Below are 22782 nucleotides of genomic sequence, written 5' to 3' on the forward strand. Positions count from 1 at the left end.
AGGGAAGTCCCTCCCCATTTGATATGTTTCAAAATATGATTTAATTTTTGAAAGTACTTGCTTTAGCTTAAATGTAACAATTTAGTGAAATAATATGTATAAGCACTTCAGATCCCCAGAGAAAGTTATGTAAAGACAAATGACTTATTATATGATTTTTTTGTACAGTTTTGTGGCATATAAAAGCCTTAAAAATATATTGTGTTTCCACACTGCTTTGGATGTCTTCAACTTCCCTGATAATGTCAATCTGCAGAAGTCTGGGGAAAATCTGTTAAAATGTTTTTGCACCTCTTCTGAGAAAGGCTTTTGTCCTTTCTCTTGTCAGCAAAATTGACTCACTGACTCCTTAATCGTGAAATAATCTAAAGTTTTGGGTTGTGCTGTCAAAACCAGTTGAGGAATATTTTGTATTCAAGTAGATTTGGTTGACTTAAAAAACAAATTCTTATCCAAAATTTATTGGGAAAATAATATGTTATCGTTCTGATAACATTAAATTTTTATCTAACAGAGACAAATTCCAGTGTTAGATTGTGGTGGTAAGGAGGAAAATAGCATAAGGAAGATGACAAATAAGAAATAAGTTTTACATTTACATCAGTAAAATAAAATACACATAATCCTATATACATTTGTATTGATATATTTATCCACATATGTGAAAGTTTAGAGACTCCTCAAAGAAATAGTGTGACATTCTTCTGGTACAATAGTTCTGCAAAATTTTTTACCAGTTTTGATTTGCTGGCTTTGACAAAATACTTTAAGATAAGCCTGAAGAAAATTAATATTTTTTTCCATATTGTTATTTCCTGCTGGTTCTAAAACATATTAATTCTGGGAATTATAATACCAGTGAAACAGAAATCATGTTGTGGACTGTTACATTTGATATCATGACCAGTACCAAAATGAGTGTCGTTAAGCCAGTTCTTCATAGGGATTGGGTCACATGTTTGCTTTTTTCCATTTGAAACTATCTACGTTAAAATTTGTTGTTTTTTCCATATATGACTGGCATTTGGAAAACCCCAAGAGTATGTAAATAGGCTCAATTTTACCACAAATGGAGAAATATACCTGGGATTCAGGATATTATGGGTCAGGGCATTTATATCTTCTAACAACATGTGAACACTAATAAAAAATGTTGAACTGTTCAGATATATTTCTGTATTCAACACCACAGGTTTTGTGCCGTGCCAGATGATGTATTACTGGTCTTTTTTGAAATTTGGCTTTAGTATTATTTTTATTGAAAAAATTTCAGACAGTCCAAGAGGGTAGACAGTGAAAAAATAGGACTTGCTCACATTAGCCTGCTTAGAGGCAATCACTTTAAATAGTTTCTTTGATCTTCCTAGAATTTTCTTATTCCTATATATCTGTATATCCTTAAAAAAAAAACAACTCACAAATAGGAATATACTAAATATTACTATTAGCTACCTGACTCAGCCCCCCGCCTCTCCCTGCCCAATATAATCTCTCGTAGACATATATAGATTTACCTCATTCTTTGAAAACCACGGATGAATGGATAAAGAAGATGTGGTACATATATGCAATGGAATACTACTCAGCCATGAAAAAGAATGAAATAATAACATTTGCAGCAACATGGATGCAACTAGAGATTATGATACTAAGTGAAGTAAGTCAGACAGGGAAAGACCAATACCATATGATGTCACTTTTATGTGGAATTTAAAATATGGCACAAATGAACCTATCTACAAAACAGAAACAGACTCATAGACGTAGAGAACAGACTTGTGGTTGCCAAGGGGGAGGGGGCTGGGGGAGGGAAGGACTGGGAGTGTGGGATTAGCAGGTGTAAACTGTTATATATAGGATGGATGAACAACAAGGCCCTACTGTATAACACAGGGAACTGTATTCGTTATCCTGTGATAAACCATAATGGGAAAGAATATAAAAAAAGGAATGTCTGCATGTGTAGAACTGAGTCACTTTGCTGTATAGTAGAGATTGGCACAACATTGTAAATCAGCTATACTTCAATGAAAAAAAGTATATGTAGTGTTTTGATAGAAATTGCAAATTATTTTTCACAGAAGTTTACACCCCTCCGGTGTTTTCTGACATCCATGCCAATACCATTTATCACCATTTTTTTATTTGTCAATTTTATATTATATATCATATCATTATTCTATGTATTATATATGTATAATTTATATATGTAATATATTATTATATTATTTTATATTAATTTGTATTCCTTTAATTAACAGTAAGACTAATCATCTTTGCATTTGTTTGTAAGCCTATGGCCTATTCCTTTTCCTCTGAGCCACTTTTAATATATTTGCACATATTTTCTGTTGATTAGTGGATTAAAAAAAATGAATCTCAGTTGATGGCACTCCATCCTTTTGGTTAGCTAGGCCAAAATTTGGAGTCATCCTTGACATAAAATCTCAGCAAGTCATAGTCTAACTGCTTCTTTGTCCTTCTGCTGCTAATATCCTAGTTCAAGCCACAATTGTCTTTCACCTGGACTGTTGCCCTGGGCTCCTGAATTAGTAAAGGAAAGAGATGGCACACTTAAATTGGGATAGTTTGAGGAGCTTTTAGTAAGGGGACTATTTACAAAGTAAGTGGGCACTAGTTAAAATTTGGCCTCTAAGCCTGAAGGGAGAAAGGGAAGGGAGCAGTTACCAGAATCCAGGCAGTGGGGCGAGCCACGTGAAGGAACTGTGGCTTTTGTCAGAGGACAGTAGCCAGCCCAAGGTGACTGGAAAGAACACGGGAATAAAACCCTGGCCTCACTCTCCTTCCTCCCTTTCATCTCTGTGCGCGCTCCCCACTGGATGAATCCAAGTGGGAGCCAACATGCCCGGCTGCCCATGAGTTCACACTGGTCAGCGTCCTGGGCAAAGAGCAGGGTGGGGAACGATGGAGAGGAGACCTGGAGGGGCAGAGGGAAGAGAGCCGGCACCCCCCTCGCAGTTCTCCCCGATTCTGCCCTGGGTACCCCCTGCTGTTTGTTCTCTAGAGCAGCCAGAGTGATTCTTTTAAAATATTCAGATTATGACACTCCCGTTCAGATTCCACTAATGTCTCCCCATCTGTCCCGCAGTAGCCGAGAGGACTGAGTATTCCAGCCCACCATTTCTATCTTTACCTTCATCTTCTAGTGTTCTCCCCTCCTTCATGCTCTTCCAGCCTCACTGGAGCTCCTTGCAGTGGCTTGTGAACAGTAGGCATATTTCCACCTTGCCTTCCCCTGGACTGTTCCCGCTGCCTGGAGCATTGATCCCTCCAGTGTACATTGGGTGCCCCTCCACCACCTCCTGTGGGAATTGCTCAAGTGTCATCTTCTTAGTAATGCTCTGACCAGCTTATTTAAAATGCCAGTTCCCCCTTTCCCACTTTGTGCTTCCATCCACTTTTCAGCTTTATTTTTTCCTTAGTACTCACATTGCTATAGAAGTTATTTATTTTTAGTTAATTCCTCTTTCTTTCAATTAGGATATGTATTCCACCGGGATAGTTTTTATCTTGTTTTGTTCACTGCTGAAATCCCAGGGCCTAGAACAATGCCTGGTGCCTGGCACAAGTGGTACCCAATAAATTGAATAGATGGATGAATGAATCATAAGAGCTTTTTCTATAGTGAGGATATAACTAAAGTCCTTTCGTTATATGTTTACAAATACGGATTTTTTGTTCTATTCTCTTTTTGTCCTTATGATATTTCTCTTAATCATTTTGTATAACCTCTGAGACTTCTCTTATGAAAAGAATATACAAATTGACTGCATTTTTTACATTGGAATTTTTATCCAAATAGTGTTTGAATTTAAGAAAAAAGGAGAATATAGTTTTCAATAATCTAGTCATGAACATATATCTGGACACAGCACCATTAGACTGTGTCTTGACTGTGGAAGAAATGCTTACAACTTACAGAATCCACCTGAACTTTTCTCACACCTCTGTCCCATCTGAGCCCAAACACATAAACATCTCTGCCCCACTGATGCCTTTTATCTTCTCCGTTATCTCGAGGGAGATAGTGGCTTTTCCCTCTTTCTCTCCCTTGCCCCTGTCTTGTGTTGGGAGACAGTAACTGAGTGGATAAATGTGGTTTCTGAAGGCAAACTGCCTGGGACTCAAGCCCCAGCCCTGTCGTTTACAGCGGTTTAACTTGCACAAGTTACTAACAGGTTACTACCCTCTCCCTGACTGACGCCATCAACCCTGCTCCATAGGAATGCATTAAATGGAATGAGTTGATTTACATGTGTTAAGACATGTAAAGTGCTTAGTGTAGGGACTGGGCACACTATCACGGCTCACTTAGTATAAGCTGGGGTTTTTTTTGTTTTGTTTCTTGTTTTTTTTTGCGGTACGCGGGCCTCTCACTGCTGCAGCCTCTGCCATTGCAGAGCACAGGCTCCAGACGCGCAGGCCCAGCGGCCATGGCCCACGGGCCCAGCCGCTCTGCGGCATGTGGGATCTTCCCGGACCGGGGCACGAACCCGTGTCCCCTGCATTGGCAGGCGGACTCTCAACCACTGCGCCACCAGGGAAGCCCAAGCTGTTTTATATTTTTATTACTTCTCCCTTCTCAGGAACCTTCTCATTTAACTCTATGTTCCTGCTCTTCCCCTGCTCCCTTCTTTTTTTTTTTTTTTTTTTGAACTTTCAAACATGGTTAAATTTTTCCTACCTGGAAAACTAATCAAAACAGCTTTCCCTTGAGCATGTGTCTTCTTTTAGCCATTTTCCTTTCTCCTTTTCTTCACAAGCAGGGTATTGAACACGGTGTCTCTCTTCATCACTTCCCATGCTCAGCCATTTCAATCTGGCAGCTCCCTAAGCCCAGCCCAGCAGTGGCCCGAACTGAAATCGCTGGTGGCAGCCTCCTTCAGTGGATACTTGATCCCTCATCTTATTGAACCTTTCTCTTATAATTCACCTCACTCTTCATTCCTTCCTTATTTAATGTCTCCACTCTTTGCCTGTCTGAAACTATTGATATCTTGTCCCCTTACTCCTCCTAACCTTTTTAAAAAAATTTTTATTGAAGTATAGTTGATTTACAATATTGTGTTAATTTCTTCTGTACAGCAAAGTGACCCAGTTATACATATGTATGTATTCTTTTTCATATTCTTTTCCATTATGGTTTGTCACAGGATATTGAATATAGTTCCCTGCCTCCTAACCTTCTTGATACCCTTGTGGAGTTTACCCTTTAACTCTTCTTTCTTCATTCACTCCATCCATATTTGCTATACATTGTTGTGTCATGAAAAAGAAATAGGCCATGGAGTCACACAGGCCTGGGTTCAAATCCAGACTCTGCCATTCTTCCAGTGTTACCTTGGGAAAATTACCTACCTTTCCACAGCGGTACTACATTCCCAGGGTGATCATGAAAAGTTTCAATTAGTTAGCTTATTTTCTCTACTTTATTGTGTTTCTGAATCCAGAGGAGACTTTAGTGCTTAAAAGGGCTCCATCCTCATGTTTTTAATATTTGGGAAGTAAAATTTATAAAATTATTTTATTTAAATTATCTCTTACATGATATGGTAGATATTACAACTATTCATTAGTATCATATTTCTGGGAATAGCCTCGAATTTCGGTAAGCCCCTGTGACTTTTGCTAGCCAATGAAACATGAGCAGAAGTGTGTCATTGATGGGTGGAGGTGTTTAGGAGTTGGGGCATTGTTCTGCTTCTTCTCTTACCATATGCCATAGTGAGTAGTGATAGTGTAAATAATAGAACCTCCCTCAGCCTGGGTCTCTGAGTGAGGAAGACATAAAGGTTAGACTCTTACTGACCCACGATGTATGTGTATAAAATAATCCTTTGTTATTTTTGAATAATAGATACTGGGGATGCTTGTTACTATAGTGTAATGCAGCCTAACTGAATAATACACGTCGGGATATTAAAGTTGAGTAAAATTATCAGTAGTCAGTGTTTGGAAAATGGTTATTAAAGCCCTTTCCTATTCTGTATGCCAACTCGATCTTCTGTTAAGCTTCTTGTTCTGTTTTACCAGGTCCTGAGTGGCTAAGTGACTAGGTATCATTGCTTATGCTAAGAATAAGCCCCTGGTTGGTATATTGCATTTAAACTGGGAGAAACTGTAAATAGACTAATAAATACCTGATGGGGAAGCCATAGCTTTGGAGTTCCCTGAGTGCAGTGACTCTTACAACTGGCATGTCCTTTGCGGGAACTCTGGAAGCTCTGGCTATGGGGTCTTACAAGAGATACCATTCCTATGGGGCAGGAGGCTTTGAGGCATGGGTAGCTGCTGTACCCACCAGATCTTGTTTCTTCATATCTGAGCTGTCTCCTGATGAGGCAAAGAGAAGAGCTCTGGACAGCTGTGTGTATTGCTGCACAGGGAAGTTCATGTAAGGACTCTCATCGGGGAGGTTATGCCTGGTTCTGTACTATAGCCTCTAAATAGATTGGTGATGTGTGTGGCCTTTGGTAGTTTTGTGAGTCTGAAAGTTTAGTTGAGCCCCGAGAAGACTTCCTGATAGTTGTTGCATCAACATTTGAAGTTTGTAACTGTTCGAAGTACTGCTCTAGGCTCATTTGTTTCTTGGGCTATTTCTCTTTAGAAAAAACAGAATAATGACTTTAGCCCTTCCTGTAAAAAGAACAAACTTCAGCTAGCTCCAGGATCACAATAAAATGTTTTAGAGTAAGGTACTTTTTGGAGATACTATAAATGCTTGGCGTTAAATAGTATATTATCAATGTCCTTTCCCATTTCTTTCTTCTTCCTTTTAGATCAGGTTCTGCTATACAGGCTGTCAGTGCACTAAGTACAGCTCTTTTTCTTCATTTAGCTGAAATTTATGCTTGTTTTCTTTTCTTTTTTTTTTCTGGTTATCTTATGATGTGTTTGTTTTCCTGATTAGACTGTAAACTCCAGAGAGGGAACGGATGTGTTTCTGCTCACCATTGTGTGCTAGTGTATGGAGAAGTGTCTGGCATATGGTAGGTTGTATATGTGTGTTTATTGCATGCAGGTGTTGGGTTCTTCGTGCAAAGCAATAAAAATTGACTTTGGCTAAATTTTGCTGAATAGGAATTTATTGGCAGAATATTGGTAACTTGATAGCTTTCTGAAAAATGGGCAAGAGAAGCTAACAGAGGAACCAGTAGTGTAGGGTTTTATTGCTATTGGAATTGCTCTTACTGACTATGGGGCAACACCATGGGAATAATTTCTTACCCATCCCTGGCTCTCTGCATCACTTGCTAGAGATTCAAAGCTTTTATGGTAGTATCTGACTGAGTCTAAGCCATATGCCTATGAAAGTCAGAAAAAGTCTATCTTATCTGGCACAGCTAAGAAATGATAGATTAGAGCTTGTTTAGAGAACTAAAACTTAGGGTCCTTCAAAAGAAGAAAAAGAATAGCAGTAAGAGAGTACCTTTTTCTCTTTTGGGCTGGAAAAAAAGATACTAGTCAGAAAACATCCTTTACAAATCCAGTGAGTATCTGTTACTGATCAATAATTCATGGACCAATTTTATGTTCTGTTTACCAAAGATGTACCTAGATATTAGGCGATGTATAATTTGTTAGGCCATTTTATTGTGGGTCGTCACATGCATTAAGACATGTAGTAGTAGCTAAGGAAGAAAGTCTGGATTTTGGTATTAGAATAGTGTAACACTTAGTTTCTTAGCTCTTAACAAGGAAAGATGAATATTTTCAGTGTGCTTTTCTTCTTACTCCAGGGCATGATTTTGGGTAGAGGGAGAGGAAGGAAGATTTCAGAAATATGTTTGGAAGACCAATCTAAATTTACTTCATTTTAACTCTGAGAAGTAGACACAAATAGATTTATACCAAAATAAATGAGGCATACCTGGAAAGTATCTAATTCTGCTTGGGGCCTTTGAGGAAGGCTTCCCAGATCGGTTGGTGATATTTTAGGTAGCTAATAAAAGATGAGGTAGAATTCACCAGATGTGGAAGAGGGTTCCAGGCAGAGGAAACAATATATGCATAGATTAGTAAAAGATGTTTATGAAGGAAAATCAACAATTCCATGTGACCTGCGTATATGCATCTATCTATAAGATTTATATGTGCAATGTGAGGGAGTTGAGAGCATGTTGAGAAATGAAGCTGGAAGTAAACTGAGGGAGGATCTAAATGAACTTTAAAAAGATATTATAAACCAGCAGTCCAATCAAATAAATTCACCATCAAGACTAACACACATAAGAGCATTGTATTAAAAATAAAAGGATCTAGAGCTCAGCGGGTAGATCTTGGTTCCTTGCCATGCTAAGTAGATTTGATGTGACCATTACAGAGAAAGTAACACTTTCAGTACCCATTCTGTTAATTTTCTTAGTCATTATTTTTGGTAGAATTATACAAGTTACATGAAATAATGAATATTATCATGTGGATATCTCCAAAATATTGTAGACATGCCTTTTAAAAAATTAAGGGAAAATGTAGGGTTCTGCGATGAACAGTTTAATTTAGCAGAAAATTCAATCCAAGATGGTAAGCTTACTTAGTGCTTTGATTTTTGAATGGTATTTGTGCATTACTGAGTCTGCAGGAATAAAAGGAAACCTCGGTCTAAAATTTCTTGTTTCATGGATTTGTGAAACTTAGTTCCCAAACATGCTCTCTGTTAATTTTCTTTCAAGCTTTTGACTTTTGCTTGTCTTTTTTGTTTTGTTTTGTTAACTTCTAAACATGAACTTTATTACATTTCTAGTTGTGTCCTTTTGTGTGACTTGTCTTCTTTTTCTTTTTCCTGCTGATTTTCTTGATGTAATATGTAAAGAAAACCACAATTACGGTGTTAAAAAGGGAAACCTAGTGTCTTATTTTACATGCCCGTATAGTGATTGAAATATTATATCTTGCTTCAAAATACTAGTTGCCCACTTGAATTTTTAAACCCCTTCATCTAGTGACTCCACAAAATTTGTAGGTTTTAACCAAGGTTTGCATAATGGCTGAAAACTGATTTTCCCCTAAATTGACAGAATAATCTGAACTTGGAAACACTGTTGAATTAGTGAAAATTAAAAGGTCATTTTGGAGTATGATTTGTTTGTTTTGTACTAAGATGATTTTTTTAAAAAAATTAAGGTATAGTTGATTTACAATATTATATACATTTCGGATGTATAACATAGTGATTCACAATTTTTAAAGATCATACTCCATTTATAGTTATTATAAAATATTGGCAATATTCACCGTGCTGTACAGTATATCCTTATAGCTTATTTTATACATAGTAGGATGTATCTTATTCCCCTACTCCTAAAAAAGAAGATGATTGTCATGTAGAAAACACAATTTATCTGAATGTAGATGTGGAAAAGTAGAACTTAAGCAAATCTGCTTTAGTTTAAGGATTAATGATCTATGTATTTTAGGAAGTAAAAATATTCTAAAACTGTATAATGTTGGTATACAAAACAATATCAAGAATATTTATGTAGCAGGCTAGGGATAGTCTGTTATCTCAATTTTGTCTTCATGCCTCAATTAGTTTCTTATTGTTGTCATAACAAGTTACTATAATCTTGGAGGCTTAATTAAAACAACACAAATTTATTATCTTCAGTTCTGAAGGTCAGCTGTCTCATTGGGCCAAAATCAAGATGTCTGCAGTGCTGCATTCCTCTTGGGGGCTCTAGGGAAGAATCTGTTTTCATGCCTTTTCTAACTTCTAGAGGCCACCAACCTTCCTTGGCTTGTAGCCCCTTCCTCCGTTGTTAAAGCCAGCAGTAGCTGGTTGAATCTTTCTCAGGCTACACCACTCTGACACTGACTCTTCTGCCTCCCGGTTGTGACTATATCAGACCTACCGAGAAAATCTGGAGTAACCTTTCATTTCAAGCCCCTTAATTTAATCACACCTGCAATGTCCCTCTTGCCATGTAAGGTCACATATTCAAATGTAAGTTTCCAGGGGTTAGGACTTGGACATCTTTGGGTGGCGGGGTGGGGGGGGATTATTCTGTTACCACAGTGCCCTTTTAAATATTTTGTTTCATATTGGTTATACTATAAGCTACTTTAGGCACAACCATGCTTATGTAAGTCAGCCTTGTTCCCTCTCTTGTTGTTTTTGCTTTGGTTCTATGGTTATGGGGAACGCAAACTAGAAGGTGAAGGCTCAGATTCAAGCTCTGACACGCACTAGATGCGACCTTGGGCAAGTGATTTAAGTTTGCCAGCCTCACTTTTTCCCATCTGTCAAATAAGCATAATACCTACCCTTCAAGTTTGTCATGTGCATTTAATGAGATAATGTCTATGAAGGTACTTTATAAGCGATGAAGCAGTGTACAAATGAAGAAAGGATAGTTTACATCATGCCCATACTACAGTTGTGGGGAAGTGAATGATTATGGAAAAGGAAAAAAACTAAAGATAATTGTGGATATTCTTAAATGGATAATATCTTGGTTTGTGTTGTAACCTCTGTTATGGTGGCATTTGGGAAAATCTTCTCCTTGCAGCATGCTTTCCTTTTTTAGGAAGCAGATGTTGCTAACAGACTGACCATTGCCCAGTTTTCTTAATAGTAAGTCTTTTCTCAAAAGGTAGACTGATGATGTGCACTGACAGAGGAGAACATGTAGCACCTGGCACAGTCAAAGTCTCTTTGTGTAAAAAGATGGGCTTGCCTGCATGATTGTTAAATACGTCCCTTAATAAAAGGAGAAGCGCCTATGTTTATGTTCCAAATTCAGTGAATGGATGTCACCTCTCACCAACAATATCTGTTCTAGAGAAGGTCAGAAGTCAGATCACTGCCCTGCCACCCAAATGGCTTGCTGGAACACTTATTACCTGTTGCCCTAAGGGCTTGGCCGTAGGCTGGGAAAACCCTGGCCATGCCAATTTTCCAGTCAAGAAAGATGCTGTGGAGTATTTTCTGGATATTACAGCGCTTTGTATTTAATAGAAAATAGAAAACTTAGCTGCTCTCTGGCCTCTCTGCCATACAGTTGCCAGCTCATTGCAATTAAAACAATCAGGCCATCTCAAAAACAGCCTCCGAAGTTTGCTTTTGTTCTCTAGGTGAATTTTCTATCTTTCAGAGTGGTGTCTAGATATCTGTCCAGTTGCAACAGTCCTGCAAATTAGAAAGTTAAAGAACACAGAGAAAAATAGTCTCCCTTCCCTTTGTTAATACAAAATAAATTTATACTAAAGAATTATATATATGTGTGTGTTTTTTTAATGAAACTGTTTCTCCTGATATAATCTGTTGTTCCCCAGTAGAGAATTATACAATTGGAGAACTGTCAGGCAACCTAGAAATCAATTAATCCAATTCCTTTATTACTAGTTAGTTGTTATTTTAACTCATGCAGTTAGTTGGTATTTTAACATTTTAAATGTTTTACCAAAACTGAGTTCATATATTCCTTTAAACTTATCCTCTTCCTGGCTCATTTTGACCTGACTCACACCCATTATTTTAAGACTTAACATTGACTTGGGTTTTTTTTTTTTTTTTTAACTTTAGTAAAGAGTTTTTGTTTTAAAATGTTAGATGCTTTCAGGATCATTTCCTTCTCATTACTAAGAGGAAACAAACCAGCATTGATGGAGCAGTGGGTGTTTTCAAAGGGCCTGTATTCTTTGTGCTGGCTCCATGAGAAGCATCAGAATTGCTCATGGAAGGAGAGGTAGATTTTGATTCTCTGTTCCCCGTGGTGGTAATAATTCAATAAATAAATAAGTGGCAGTCCCCAGTGAAATGAGCTTCATCATATTTTTTTCTGGCTCTACTTTTCTGACTCTTCTTGTTTGCTTTTAGAAAACAGTTATATCTAATTTTATATAAAAGATGTTTTTGGATAGCTCTAGGTAAATTAGTATCACTTTCTCATGTTCATAGACTGTGATTTAAGAACTTATTTTTAGATTCACAAGTGATTAGTTTTTCAATAGTTGTGGACCCAAACACTGGATTTAGAGACCTTTATCTCTTCTTATTTTAAGTCAATGCAATTATGCTTCTAGAGACATTTAAAGACACTTTAAAGTTATACAGCAAATCATCATTGCATTAATACTGATACCTAACCACTGCATATTGTCTTTCAGAGTTTCATAAATTAAGAAACTGTATTTTCTTACTAAGTCAAAGAAGTTATTAACCTCCATTTTGATCTTCAGTAATATCTGGAATTTTGATTTTTTTAATGAATTATTTTTCACAGTATTTTACTCTAGTAGTTTGAGTACTAGGAAGTATAATGCTTATTGAATATAGGAAGAATAATGCTTATAAAAATTGCTAAGAGGAGCTTGCTCAATTTAAATGTTCTTGAATTTCATGAACTAAAACTTTTATGTGTGGGAGATGAAAATGTAAACAAAGTTAATTAAGAGGGGATGTGGAAGCTTGTAACTAAGCTTTTGTATGTGAAGATTATTGGATACGTATCCACACTACTTTTTTTTTTTAACCTTTTAAAACATGCAAATAATGCATATTCATTGACTGAAAAAATGAGAAAACTTCGAGGGGCCAAAAGGAAATAAAAATCTCCCGAGTCCCATCACCCAGGAAATCAATGGCCATAGGATATATTTGGATGGGTGTGTATAACATGTTTGTGCATGTTCCTTGTGGCCTTTGTATATACTGTTTGTGTGTGTGTGTGTGTCTGTGTGTATAAATATGTAAAATTATAATTTACTCAATTTATGTCCTATTGTGTTGGAGATAGATTTTTTTGCTGTTTTTAAAATCTATTATAACGGTGCTTTGAGCATGTTTATTAAGTGTTTGTTCATATTTTAAATTATTAGGATTAATTTCTAAAAATGAAATTTGGAAGTCAAAGGGATGTGTTTTTTAACGTACATTTGATAGATATTTGCGAAGTAGGAAAACATCGATACAACCTATCTCTGAACCAAACTTGATATAATCTTTCTTAGTTTGGTGGGTGAAACATTTATCTTGTTTTAACTTGCATTTCTGATTTCTAATGAGGTTAAGTCTTTTCTCATATGTTTATTAGCTCTTTCTGTGTTTTTGTTTTGTATTGTCTATTTGTATTCTTGGTCTATTTCCCTTCTGAATGCATCTGTTTGGGTTTTTTTGTTAATTTTGAAAAAGTCTTTATTATATACATGCATTTCTGTTATGTGGCAGCTGCTTTTCTACCTGACAAGTTTGTCATATTTTAAAAACAGTTTTATTGAGATATAATTTATCATAATATTCACCTGTTTTAAGGGTACATAATTATAGAGTTTTGCAGATATTATTATAATCTAATTCCAGAGCATTTCTATCACTCTAAAAAGAAACCTCATGTTCAATGCCAGCCACTGCCCAATTACACCCCCACTGATGTTAAAATGTGCTATTTAGGTACTACTGAAAAATGCTGCTAGTTATAATTACGTTACCATTGACTGTAATACACATTCATATTTCAAAGATGTTGATATCTGAATATTTGCAGCTCTGAGTCAATGAAATACATTATTTCACAATAGCATTATGTTACAAATACATGATACTAGCAGCTGTCTGACTACTTTTTCATTTTCTCTCATATTTCTTTTATAGTATTTGTAACTCTGAAAATATCTTATGTAATTCTTTATTATTTCTCTCCCTTGAAAGCAGGGACCTTATCTGTCTCATTTAACTGCTATATTCCATTCATTTAGACATAGGAGTTACCTGTGATTTATTTATTTAACTGAATGATCAAAGAGATTTCTTTCTCTGTCCTGTTAATTTTCACATAAATAAGTAAACCATATTGGGAGATTTTTCTTTCAGGCAAATTTGTTATAGGAAGTGTGACTGAGCAAAAGTGAGGTTTGAGGTAAAAAGCTGCTTAAGGAACACTGCAAATTGTCTATTTTATTAAAGGGTGAATATGGGATGGCATTTTTTTTTAATTGAGGTATAATTGACATACTAGTTTCAGGTATACAACATCATGATTTGATATTTATATATATTGCAATATGATGGGCACAATAAGTCAGTTAACATCTATCACCGTTCATAGTTACAAAATATTTTTTTCTTGTGGTGAGAACTTTTGAGATCTGCTCTCTTAGCCACTTTCAAATATGCAGTACAGTATTATTAACTATAGTCACCATGCTGTACATTACATCGTTTTAATAGCCACTTTTTTGGGGCAAAATTAAGCCCTCTGAGGACCTACATCATTATTCGTAAAGTAACAAATGGGAGCTGAATGACTAAATACACAGGTCACTTCCAAATAAAAGTTTACTGTTTTGCTTTTCTAATGTTTTGCCATTCTTCTGGCCTTTGGCCTTTTCAAAAAAGGTGATGTAGTCTTGTTGTTCCCAAGGATATTCTTTAGGCATGAAAAGAAGAAACAAAAAAATGTAGCTTTAGGGTGATAAGGTAACTTTGTCTTAAAAATAAGCATCTCCTGTAATTCTCCAGCAAGTTAAATGTTCGACAGTGTCTTTTCAAACACTTGGAGGAAATGAGAAAAAAATGAGAGGAGTTGGTTACTAATCAGCGGGCAGAGTCTAAAGCTATGACAGTTTGCGTTATCCAATATGCTTCTGTCCTGAAGTCTTCAATCATGGGAGTCTGATAAAGTGCAACTGGCAAGTTTAAAAGCCGACCAAAATAGGTGTTAAATTTTCAAGTCTCTGGTGATGTACTTGCTAATTAACTTTAAGATTCTCTAGCAGCATTTTCTTCTATGAATTTCCGAAAGTGATAGTATGGAGTCTTATGTTAATTTACATAATACGGGGCAATTTCTTCTCATTTTTGCCATTGTGTGAGACACTCTTTTTCCTTTTAATTTACTTGGGAGATCAGAGCTAATATTTCAAGGTGTTTTACAGAATTATGGACAGAAATCATTGTTCTTTCTTGACTGTTCCCTGAGGAAGCATTTCCTTCAGCACTGGAATTTCTGCAGTTGTCTGTATTCTGTATCCCTTTCAAGGTTGGTGGCATGGTGCCGGGGAGTTCCGGCATCACTCGAAATGGTGACTCAGGGCTGTGACTCAAAATATTTACTTCCGTCATGTGCCCTGGATTAGCTGCCAGTTTCAGCCAGGTCATGAATGAACTTCTTGTCAGTGTGTTTGGAGAACAGGCTTTCCTTTTCTTTCTCCCCACCCACCTCTATTCACACTTCCTCTGAGTGAAACTTCTGCCTGAGGTTGAATTGGGTATTTTAAGACTTGGTCTCTGGAAAAAAAAGTTCTGATTGGTAAAGAAGAACTTCCCATTGAGCAAACTTCTTAAAAAGATGGTAATTTGAGGTTGTGACCCTGTTGAAGCTGAAGGCGTTCAAAGCAATGGGTGATAACATATTTTTTGGAAAACTGTTGACTAAGTTTTGGATGCCAATATATGCCAATGCATTATAGCCAAATACATTTGACTTCTTTTGTTTGTTAATGTAATTGAAAACACCTTTAATCACTGGATGCTGTAAGATACGGCTGTTGTCTTGGTTTTTCAAATATACTTTTTAATCAAAAAGAGCCATATTGCCTGGTGCTTTTTCACCTTGGACTGGTGCTGCTTCATTTTTCTTAAATGCTGTGGGTAAATTGCTTGCCATATTGGAAAGAACTATGGATTTTTATGCTCCATAATACTTGATGATAAAAATAAAACCAAAATATATGTAAAATTTCTACTTATTTTCCAGGACATTTTTTTAGCTTAAGCTAAACCTGATGTCCACAAAGGCAGATAACCATAATCATAATGGTAGGGGATGTTTTTGATGGTTTTTTTAAAAAAACAGGACATAGAACATGGTAGCAATGAGAAGCACATAATACCTGACCATGCATAGCAGCGTCCTATGCCACCACTTACAAATTTAGAGAAAAGTCCATTTGTTTAGGAAAACTAGAATCTATGGAAGCAGTTTTTCAAAGTAGTAGGAAGAGAATGGGATAACATCTTACAGAGGAAACTTCTCTTCCTCCTTTCAGAAATATAACTGAAGAAAAATTGTTTAGCATAGAGGGCAATTCAGAAATGCCACGAAGTCCACTCTTAGCGTTGCATGAAAGCTCTTGACCACTGTTCCCCTCTAGACCCTTTTCTCTAGTCACAGTGAACAACTCACAAGTCTCTAAAAAATCCAAGAATATCCACTCCTTTGTTTCTTTGCGTAGAATCTTCTCTTGGCCCAGAAAGCATTCCCTCACTTGTACTCTGCTACCCTTTTCCCATTACTCTTTACACAGTCCTCTACCATTGCTCCACTGTAATTACTTGTTCCCATGACTGTCCCTTGTATCAGATATTTCCTTCAGGGGCAGACTACCATTTCATCATGTGTTAGGGTCATGGACAGCTACACCTGACTTTTCAGTTAGGGTTTGGATCAAACATGGAAGCAAAAAGGTTTTCTAGGTCAGTGGCCCTTGGGTACAGAGGCCTACAGGGCTTGTGTAAGGGACTGGGGACTCAGGGTAAGGGAACTCTTACATATAGAAATAAGTTTATCTTGGAACCTTGATTAAAATTTAGCCATTAGAATAATATTCTATATTACATACCATTTTCCAGAAGGTTTATCATCTTCATTTAGCAAAGAGCTCATGCTCAGATAGCTTATAATGAACTTCCGTGTATATTGGAAGAGTAAGTAGGTGTGACTTTGAGGGAATATGTAAGTCTCTTAAATCAAAATAGAAATATTCCTAAACTTGAAACTGAAGGAGATACGGGGGTTGATTAAATAAACTGCTGTACAGCTGTATAATGTTGTACTCAACAACAATGAAAACGGTGCTGTAGATCTACTCTTACTGACATATTGTTACAGGGAAAAAAGTATATACATTTACATGTATAGTAATAGCTTGAATATTTTTAAATATTGGCTTAATATCTACTTTGCATAAAAGGATATGCATGTATTCCTAAAACAAGTGTTTAAGAATAGACACTAAAATGTGAGCAGAGGATATTTCTTTATGGTGGGATGGTGGTATTTAGATTCATCTTTACATATGACTTTATTTTGTGTTTTATGTTTTCATTTGTTTTGTAATATTTTTAATGATTATTATTAGAGTAAATATAATAAAGAGTGCAAATAAAGAGAAGTAGAAGATATTCTGTTGTTGGCCTTATAGTACATAATATCTGTACTTGCTAACTGCTGTACTTTTATTTTGAAAAATTTTAAACTTACAGAAAATTTGAAACTGTAATACAATGAACAGTATACCCTTCACCTAGATTCAAGTATTCTTGCAGACATTGTGAAACTTTACCTCAAAACACTTCAGCAGGCAGTTCCTCATAACTGGGACTTCCCCTTATATAACCACAGTACTGTCATCATCACATACTAGAAATATGTCATTATTACAATACTGTTATCTAATAAAGTCCATTAAAGTCCATTGAAAAATGGACTTGAAAAATTTCTTCAGACACAAGATTCAATCAAAGATCATATCTTGCATTGGGTTACCATAGATTGTTCTCTTTTAATCATGAATCTTACTTTTTTTGTCTTTCATGACATTGACATTTTTGAGGAAACTATACCAGGTGTCTTGTAGGCAGGAATATTGTATTGGCAAGAATATAGTGATGTTGGGTCTGCGTGTCTTTTTTTTTTTTTTTAACAAATAAATTTATTTATTTATTTATTTATTTTTGGCTGTGTTGCGTCTTCGTTGCTGTGCACGGGCTTTCTCTAGTTGCGGCAAGCGGGGGCTACTCTTCATTGCGGTGCATGGGCTTCTCATTGTGGTGGCTTCTCTTGTTGTGGAGCACGGGCTCCAGGTGCGCGGGCTTCAGTAGTTGCAGCATGCGGGCTCAGTAGTTGCGGCACGCGGGCTCTAGAGCACAGGCTCAGTAGTTGTGGCGTATGGGCTTAGTTGCTCCATGGCATGTGGGATCCTCCCAGACCAGGGGTCGAACTCGTGTCCCCTGCATTGGCAGGTGGATTCTTAACCACTGCGCCACAAGGGAAGTCCCTACATCTCTCTCTTTTTTTTCTGAATCGAAGTTTTAGAGTATGAGGAAATACATGGAGTCTTAAATTAATGTGAGTACCACCTCTCTAATATGGTACTTTCGTTCATGGAAGATTTCCTCTAATATAGAAAAGTTTTGCTTCTGCTTTAACATCTTTAGGGTCTTGCTGAAAAGGCTGTTTTAAATGAAAGCAGAAGCAGGAGGTAGCAGCTGTGATAATGCTGTACTTTTTGTTCAGATACATTAGATCATAAAGTCAGTTCCCTCAGGCTAAGCTTACCTGAGTTTATCATGATGCTTATGGTCTCAAGGGACAATGAATAGAAGTGAATCCCTCCAAGCACCGACTGTTTCACTGTCATACTGTATTTCTCCTGCTTCATTAATGTAAGGGGGGAAAATGCCTTTATTTCCTTTGTAGAAAAGAATAGAATAGAAATCCAGTAACAGTGAGAGAACACAGTTAGCTTGCAGTGGAATTTTTAAAAAATCCTATTAAATAACTTGTAAGCATATATTTTATGGCTAAAATCCTTGAAAAACCTATTAATTGAATCCAATTCTTCCAAGGGCTGAGCTTCTTTGTAGTTGTAGGTTAGTCCATTTTGGATATAGCATTTTGTTTTTAGAACATATATTACTCAAACTGTGCTAGGCTATACTGCAGTAGCAACATGGTTTTGTTTTGTTTTTAATATACAAACAAATACCCAGATCTCAATCACTTAAAAAAGGATAATTTCTTGCTCATGTCATCATCTTGTGTAGGTCATTTGGCTATTCTTGGTGGTTTAGAAACTTGGACTGAGGCTGCTTCCATTAAGGGATTCCACACCATCTATTCTTTCAACCTCATGGCTGGGAGAAAGAAAACATGGAGAATACCTATCCACTGTTTTTGTTTTATTTTGTTTTTTAAAATGAAATGACAATTTGGGATTTCACATATAAGTGATATAATGAAGTGTTTGTCTTTCTGTGTCTCGCTTATTTCACTTATCATAATGTCTTCTAGGTCCATCCATGTTGGTGCACATGGTAGGACTTCTTCTCTTAAGGTTGAATAATATTCCATTTTAATTATATACCACATTTTCTTTTTTTCATTCACTTGACCATAGACATTTAGGTTGCTTCACACCTTGACTATTGTGAATAATGCTTCAGTGAACATGGGAGTACAGAGGTCTCTTCAAGGTAGTGGTATCATTTCCTTCAGATATATACCTGGAGTGGGATTGCTGGATCATACAATAGTTCTGTCTTTAATTTCTTGAGTAGCCTCCCTACTGTTTTCCATAATGGCTGCACCAATTTACATTGCCAGCCAACAGTGTATCAGGGTTCCCTTTTCTCCATATCTCCTGATAATAGCCGCCTTAATTGATATGAGATGATACCTTATTGTGGTTTTGATTTGCATTTCCTTGATGACTACTGAACTCATATCCACTCTTAACTGACTTGAATTGGAAGGGACACATGCCACTTCTGCTCTTAGCAGAACTCATTTTATTGATGAAAATGAGTTATGTGGCTTTAACCTAACTATGGGAGGATGGGAAATGTAAGGGAGCACGTGAACTGTTAGGTGATCTATAGGTCACTGATGTGTGAGGTAGGCATGTGAACATAGGCTTCAAAGGCAAGCCAGCTACTGTTGGGAAACCTTGATTCACATGGTAAAAGGCATGTACTAGCTGGTTTGTTCCTCCTTCCTCCCTCCCTTTACTAGTAAATGGTGCCTTTGTGACCACTGACAAAAAACAGTGAGTGGTGTTTAGACTACAGATAGAGGACTTTGGAAATTGACACATTAAAATTTTTTTTGCAAAACAATGAAAATGTTCAAAGAATAGTACAACTAATATGTTAACACCTTGCATCTTGCCTAGATGACATCTGGCATTATTGAAATGATCATTAATTATGTATAACTCTTCAATTGGTCTTAAGTCCTCAGAATGGAATTGAATAACCATAAGCACTACCTTAGATGGGTGGGGTTTAGGGAGTAGATTTAACCAAACCTTTGGATGATATTAACATGTTGGCTGGCATTCTTAAAATTGACACTTGTCTGATGTATTTGTCCAATACAATTATTGAAATATATGTTTATAAGGAATGATTATTATAAACAGATTTTAAGAGGAACAGACTGGACTTTAAAAACAGTCTCTCCTTCCCCAAATACTTTATGCATATATTTCTGTAATTTTTTCATTGACCAGATCAAGAGCTTTCTCATGGAAAAGATTTTTATCTTTATCTTTTTAAATCTACAGTGCTTTACATGAGTGCCTGGTATATCAGGAATAATTTCCTCAATAATGTAGGCTGAAAAATAAGTGTTTGCATGTAGTGTGCCAAATCAAATTCTTTTTCCAACCAGCCAAATCATGTGTTCTGGGTTCTGACTCACGTTATAATGTCATTGGTAAGATCTTAGTCTTTTACTAAATGTTAGTGTAGTGTTAGCTAAGTGTTTTACTAAGTCTTTAGTCTTTGACTAAGTGTTAGCTAGTGTTCTATAAAGGTGTTTCATAGCCTTCTATTTTTGTAAATATCTTGATGCCACAGAAAGAAGTTCTGGGAGTACAGAAGGTAATCATAAGTGTTTGTTTAATAGTTAATTTGCTTACAATTTAGCAACTGGAAAATTTCACGTGCTGTTACTTTTTCACTTCTGCATTATGATAATTGGTAGGATTAATAACAAATCTGCATTATGATAATTGGTAGGATTAATAACAAATCTGAGACACTTCTAAGTCATCCTGTGTTTTATTTTTTCTAATTAGTTGGAAATCCCCAATGTGTGTAAAGTATATGAGATAAATAGCCAGTGTACTATTTGATTAATCAAAGGCACACTAGTCATAAACCTGGTTGGATTGAAAGAAACTATGTTATACTAAGTAAGAATATTTTGTTTCTCACCCCTCACAGTTTTTTTTAAAAATTATTTTTTAACTTAATTTAATTTTATTTTAGGCAATAGAGATTATGCCAAGGATGATCCGTTGGAGTTTAAGTCCCATCAGTGGTTTGGAGCATCTGTGAGGTCAAAACAGGATAAAATTTTGGTAAGTGTTTTAGATATTTAATAAGTTAACTTCAGTCAATTTATGTGGGAACACAGGAAGTTTTATGCTTGAAAGCTGATAGTAAAATTCAGTGTGCTAAAGGGCAGAGAGTTTAATCAGATAACTTAGCTCTGATCAAAGGCCACCCCTTCTAAGGATACCCTCTCTCTCACCCTTCACAGACTTGGCTTTTGCTACTTTCACCTTCATTCCTACATTGTCCATTTTTTTTTGCCCTACTCGGTGGTTCCCATCAGTTTGTTTCTGTCCAGCCAGGTTTAGGAATAATGTGCCGTTGATTAATTAAATGCCCTAGTACCTCCTCTCCTTACGAATAAAACACCCCTGCCTTTGCCTCATCGTCCCCTCTGCTACAGTCCCCTTCCTTTGCTCCCCTTTTCAAAGACTTGTTGAAAGTGGTTTCTACAGTAACCATCTCCACTTCCTCACTTCCCATCCTCTTCCCAACCCCTCCTGTCAGGCTCAGGTAGGTATGGGCAGGGTCATCCTTGACTTGCAGGTCAAGAATACTTTTCTTGCCCCCTCAAAACCATTCAACAAGGTCATTTGACCCATGCTTTTTGAAATACTTTTCTTTCCTTGGCTCCTGGGACTCTGTACTTTTCTGGTTTTCCCCTTTACCGCTGGTCGCTCTTTTGCCATCTCCTTTAATAGCTCTACTTCAGCTTAGCTTCTAAATGTTGAGGTGTCCCTGAGCTTTGTTCTGGGCCCTTGTCTTCTTCAGCTACACCTTTTACCTAGCTGCTTCTATCCTATCCTGTGGCTCTGAATACAATCTATATATCATAATCCCCAAATCTATAGCTCTAGCTCTTAATTCTCCTTGGATCTTTAGAAGTTGTATTTCCAAACTACCAATTTGACATTTCCATTTGTATATGTCATATATTATTCAAAATGAATGTGGACCAAAATGGAACTGTTACCCTCCATCATAAAGGAAAAACCACAAAAATAAGTATTTCCTTATAAACTTCCCCATCTTAGAGGCACGACTCTCTACCCCATCCACCGGCAAGCCCTGTCAGTTCTGTCTCCAGCTTCCGGAATATATCCCACGGCCCTCAGTAAATCATCATCTCCACTATTTCTACCCTGTACCAAGCCACCGTCGTTCCTCACCTGGGTCAGTGCAGTGGCTCTTCTCATCCCTCTGCTTCCTCTCTTGCCCCAGCTACAACCCATTCTTTATAGAAGGACCAGAGTGAGCCAGAGCATTTCACCTGCCTGATTCAAATAGTCAAGCACTTTTCATCACTCTCAGGGTAAAAATCTTATGCTCCTCCTAGTTTCTATAAGCATCTGCGTAATCCGGTCACCAGCTGCTCTCTCTTTGGTATCATCTCACTCCACCTCACATGTGTAGCTATACTAGTCTTTTTATTCCTTCCATACCAAGTCATTTCAGTTAGATCCTTAGTGTTTGTCCCTCTGCCTATCTTACGCTCATCTTACTGCTTTTCACTTGGGCTGGCTCCTTGTCATTCTGATTTCAGCTCTACTTTCATTTCCTCAGAGAGCCCTTCCCTATTTTAACTACTTGCCTAGTATTTATTATTTTCTTCTTTTTTCCATTGGGTTGTGGGGCCAGGGAAGGATTTGTTTAGGAAGTGAAATTTCGGCAGAGCTTCAAAGGATGTGTCAAATTTTAGC

The 22782-nt window shown here is 36.8% G+C and overlaps 1 protein-coding gene across 4 annotated transcripts in view; it reads left to right on the top strand.

Moving 5' to 3' along the window:
• Positions 1-22782, top strand: part of ITGAV (integrin subunit alpha V) — an 82687-nt gene that overhangs the window by 11285 nt on the left and 48620 nt on the right. For all 4 annotated transcript variants that reach the window (XM_065881192.1, XM_065881193.1, XM_065881189.1 and 1 more), the window contains exon 3: positions 21017-21108. In XM_065881192.1, coding sequence (XP_065737264.1) covers positions 21017-21108 — 92 coding nt within the window. The remainder of the gene's footprint in view (positions 1-21016; positions 21109-22782) is intronic.

Source organism: Phocoena phocoena, chromosome 7 (genome assembly GCF_963924675.1).
Source record: "Phocoena phocoena chromosome 7, mPhoPho1.1, whole genome shotgun sequence".
Taxonomy (NCBI): domain Eukaryota; kingdom Metazoa; phylum Chordata; class Mammalia; order Artiodactyla; family Phocoenidae; genus Phocoena; species Phocoena phocoena.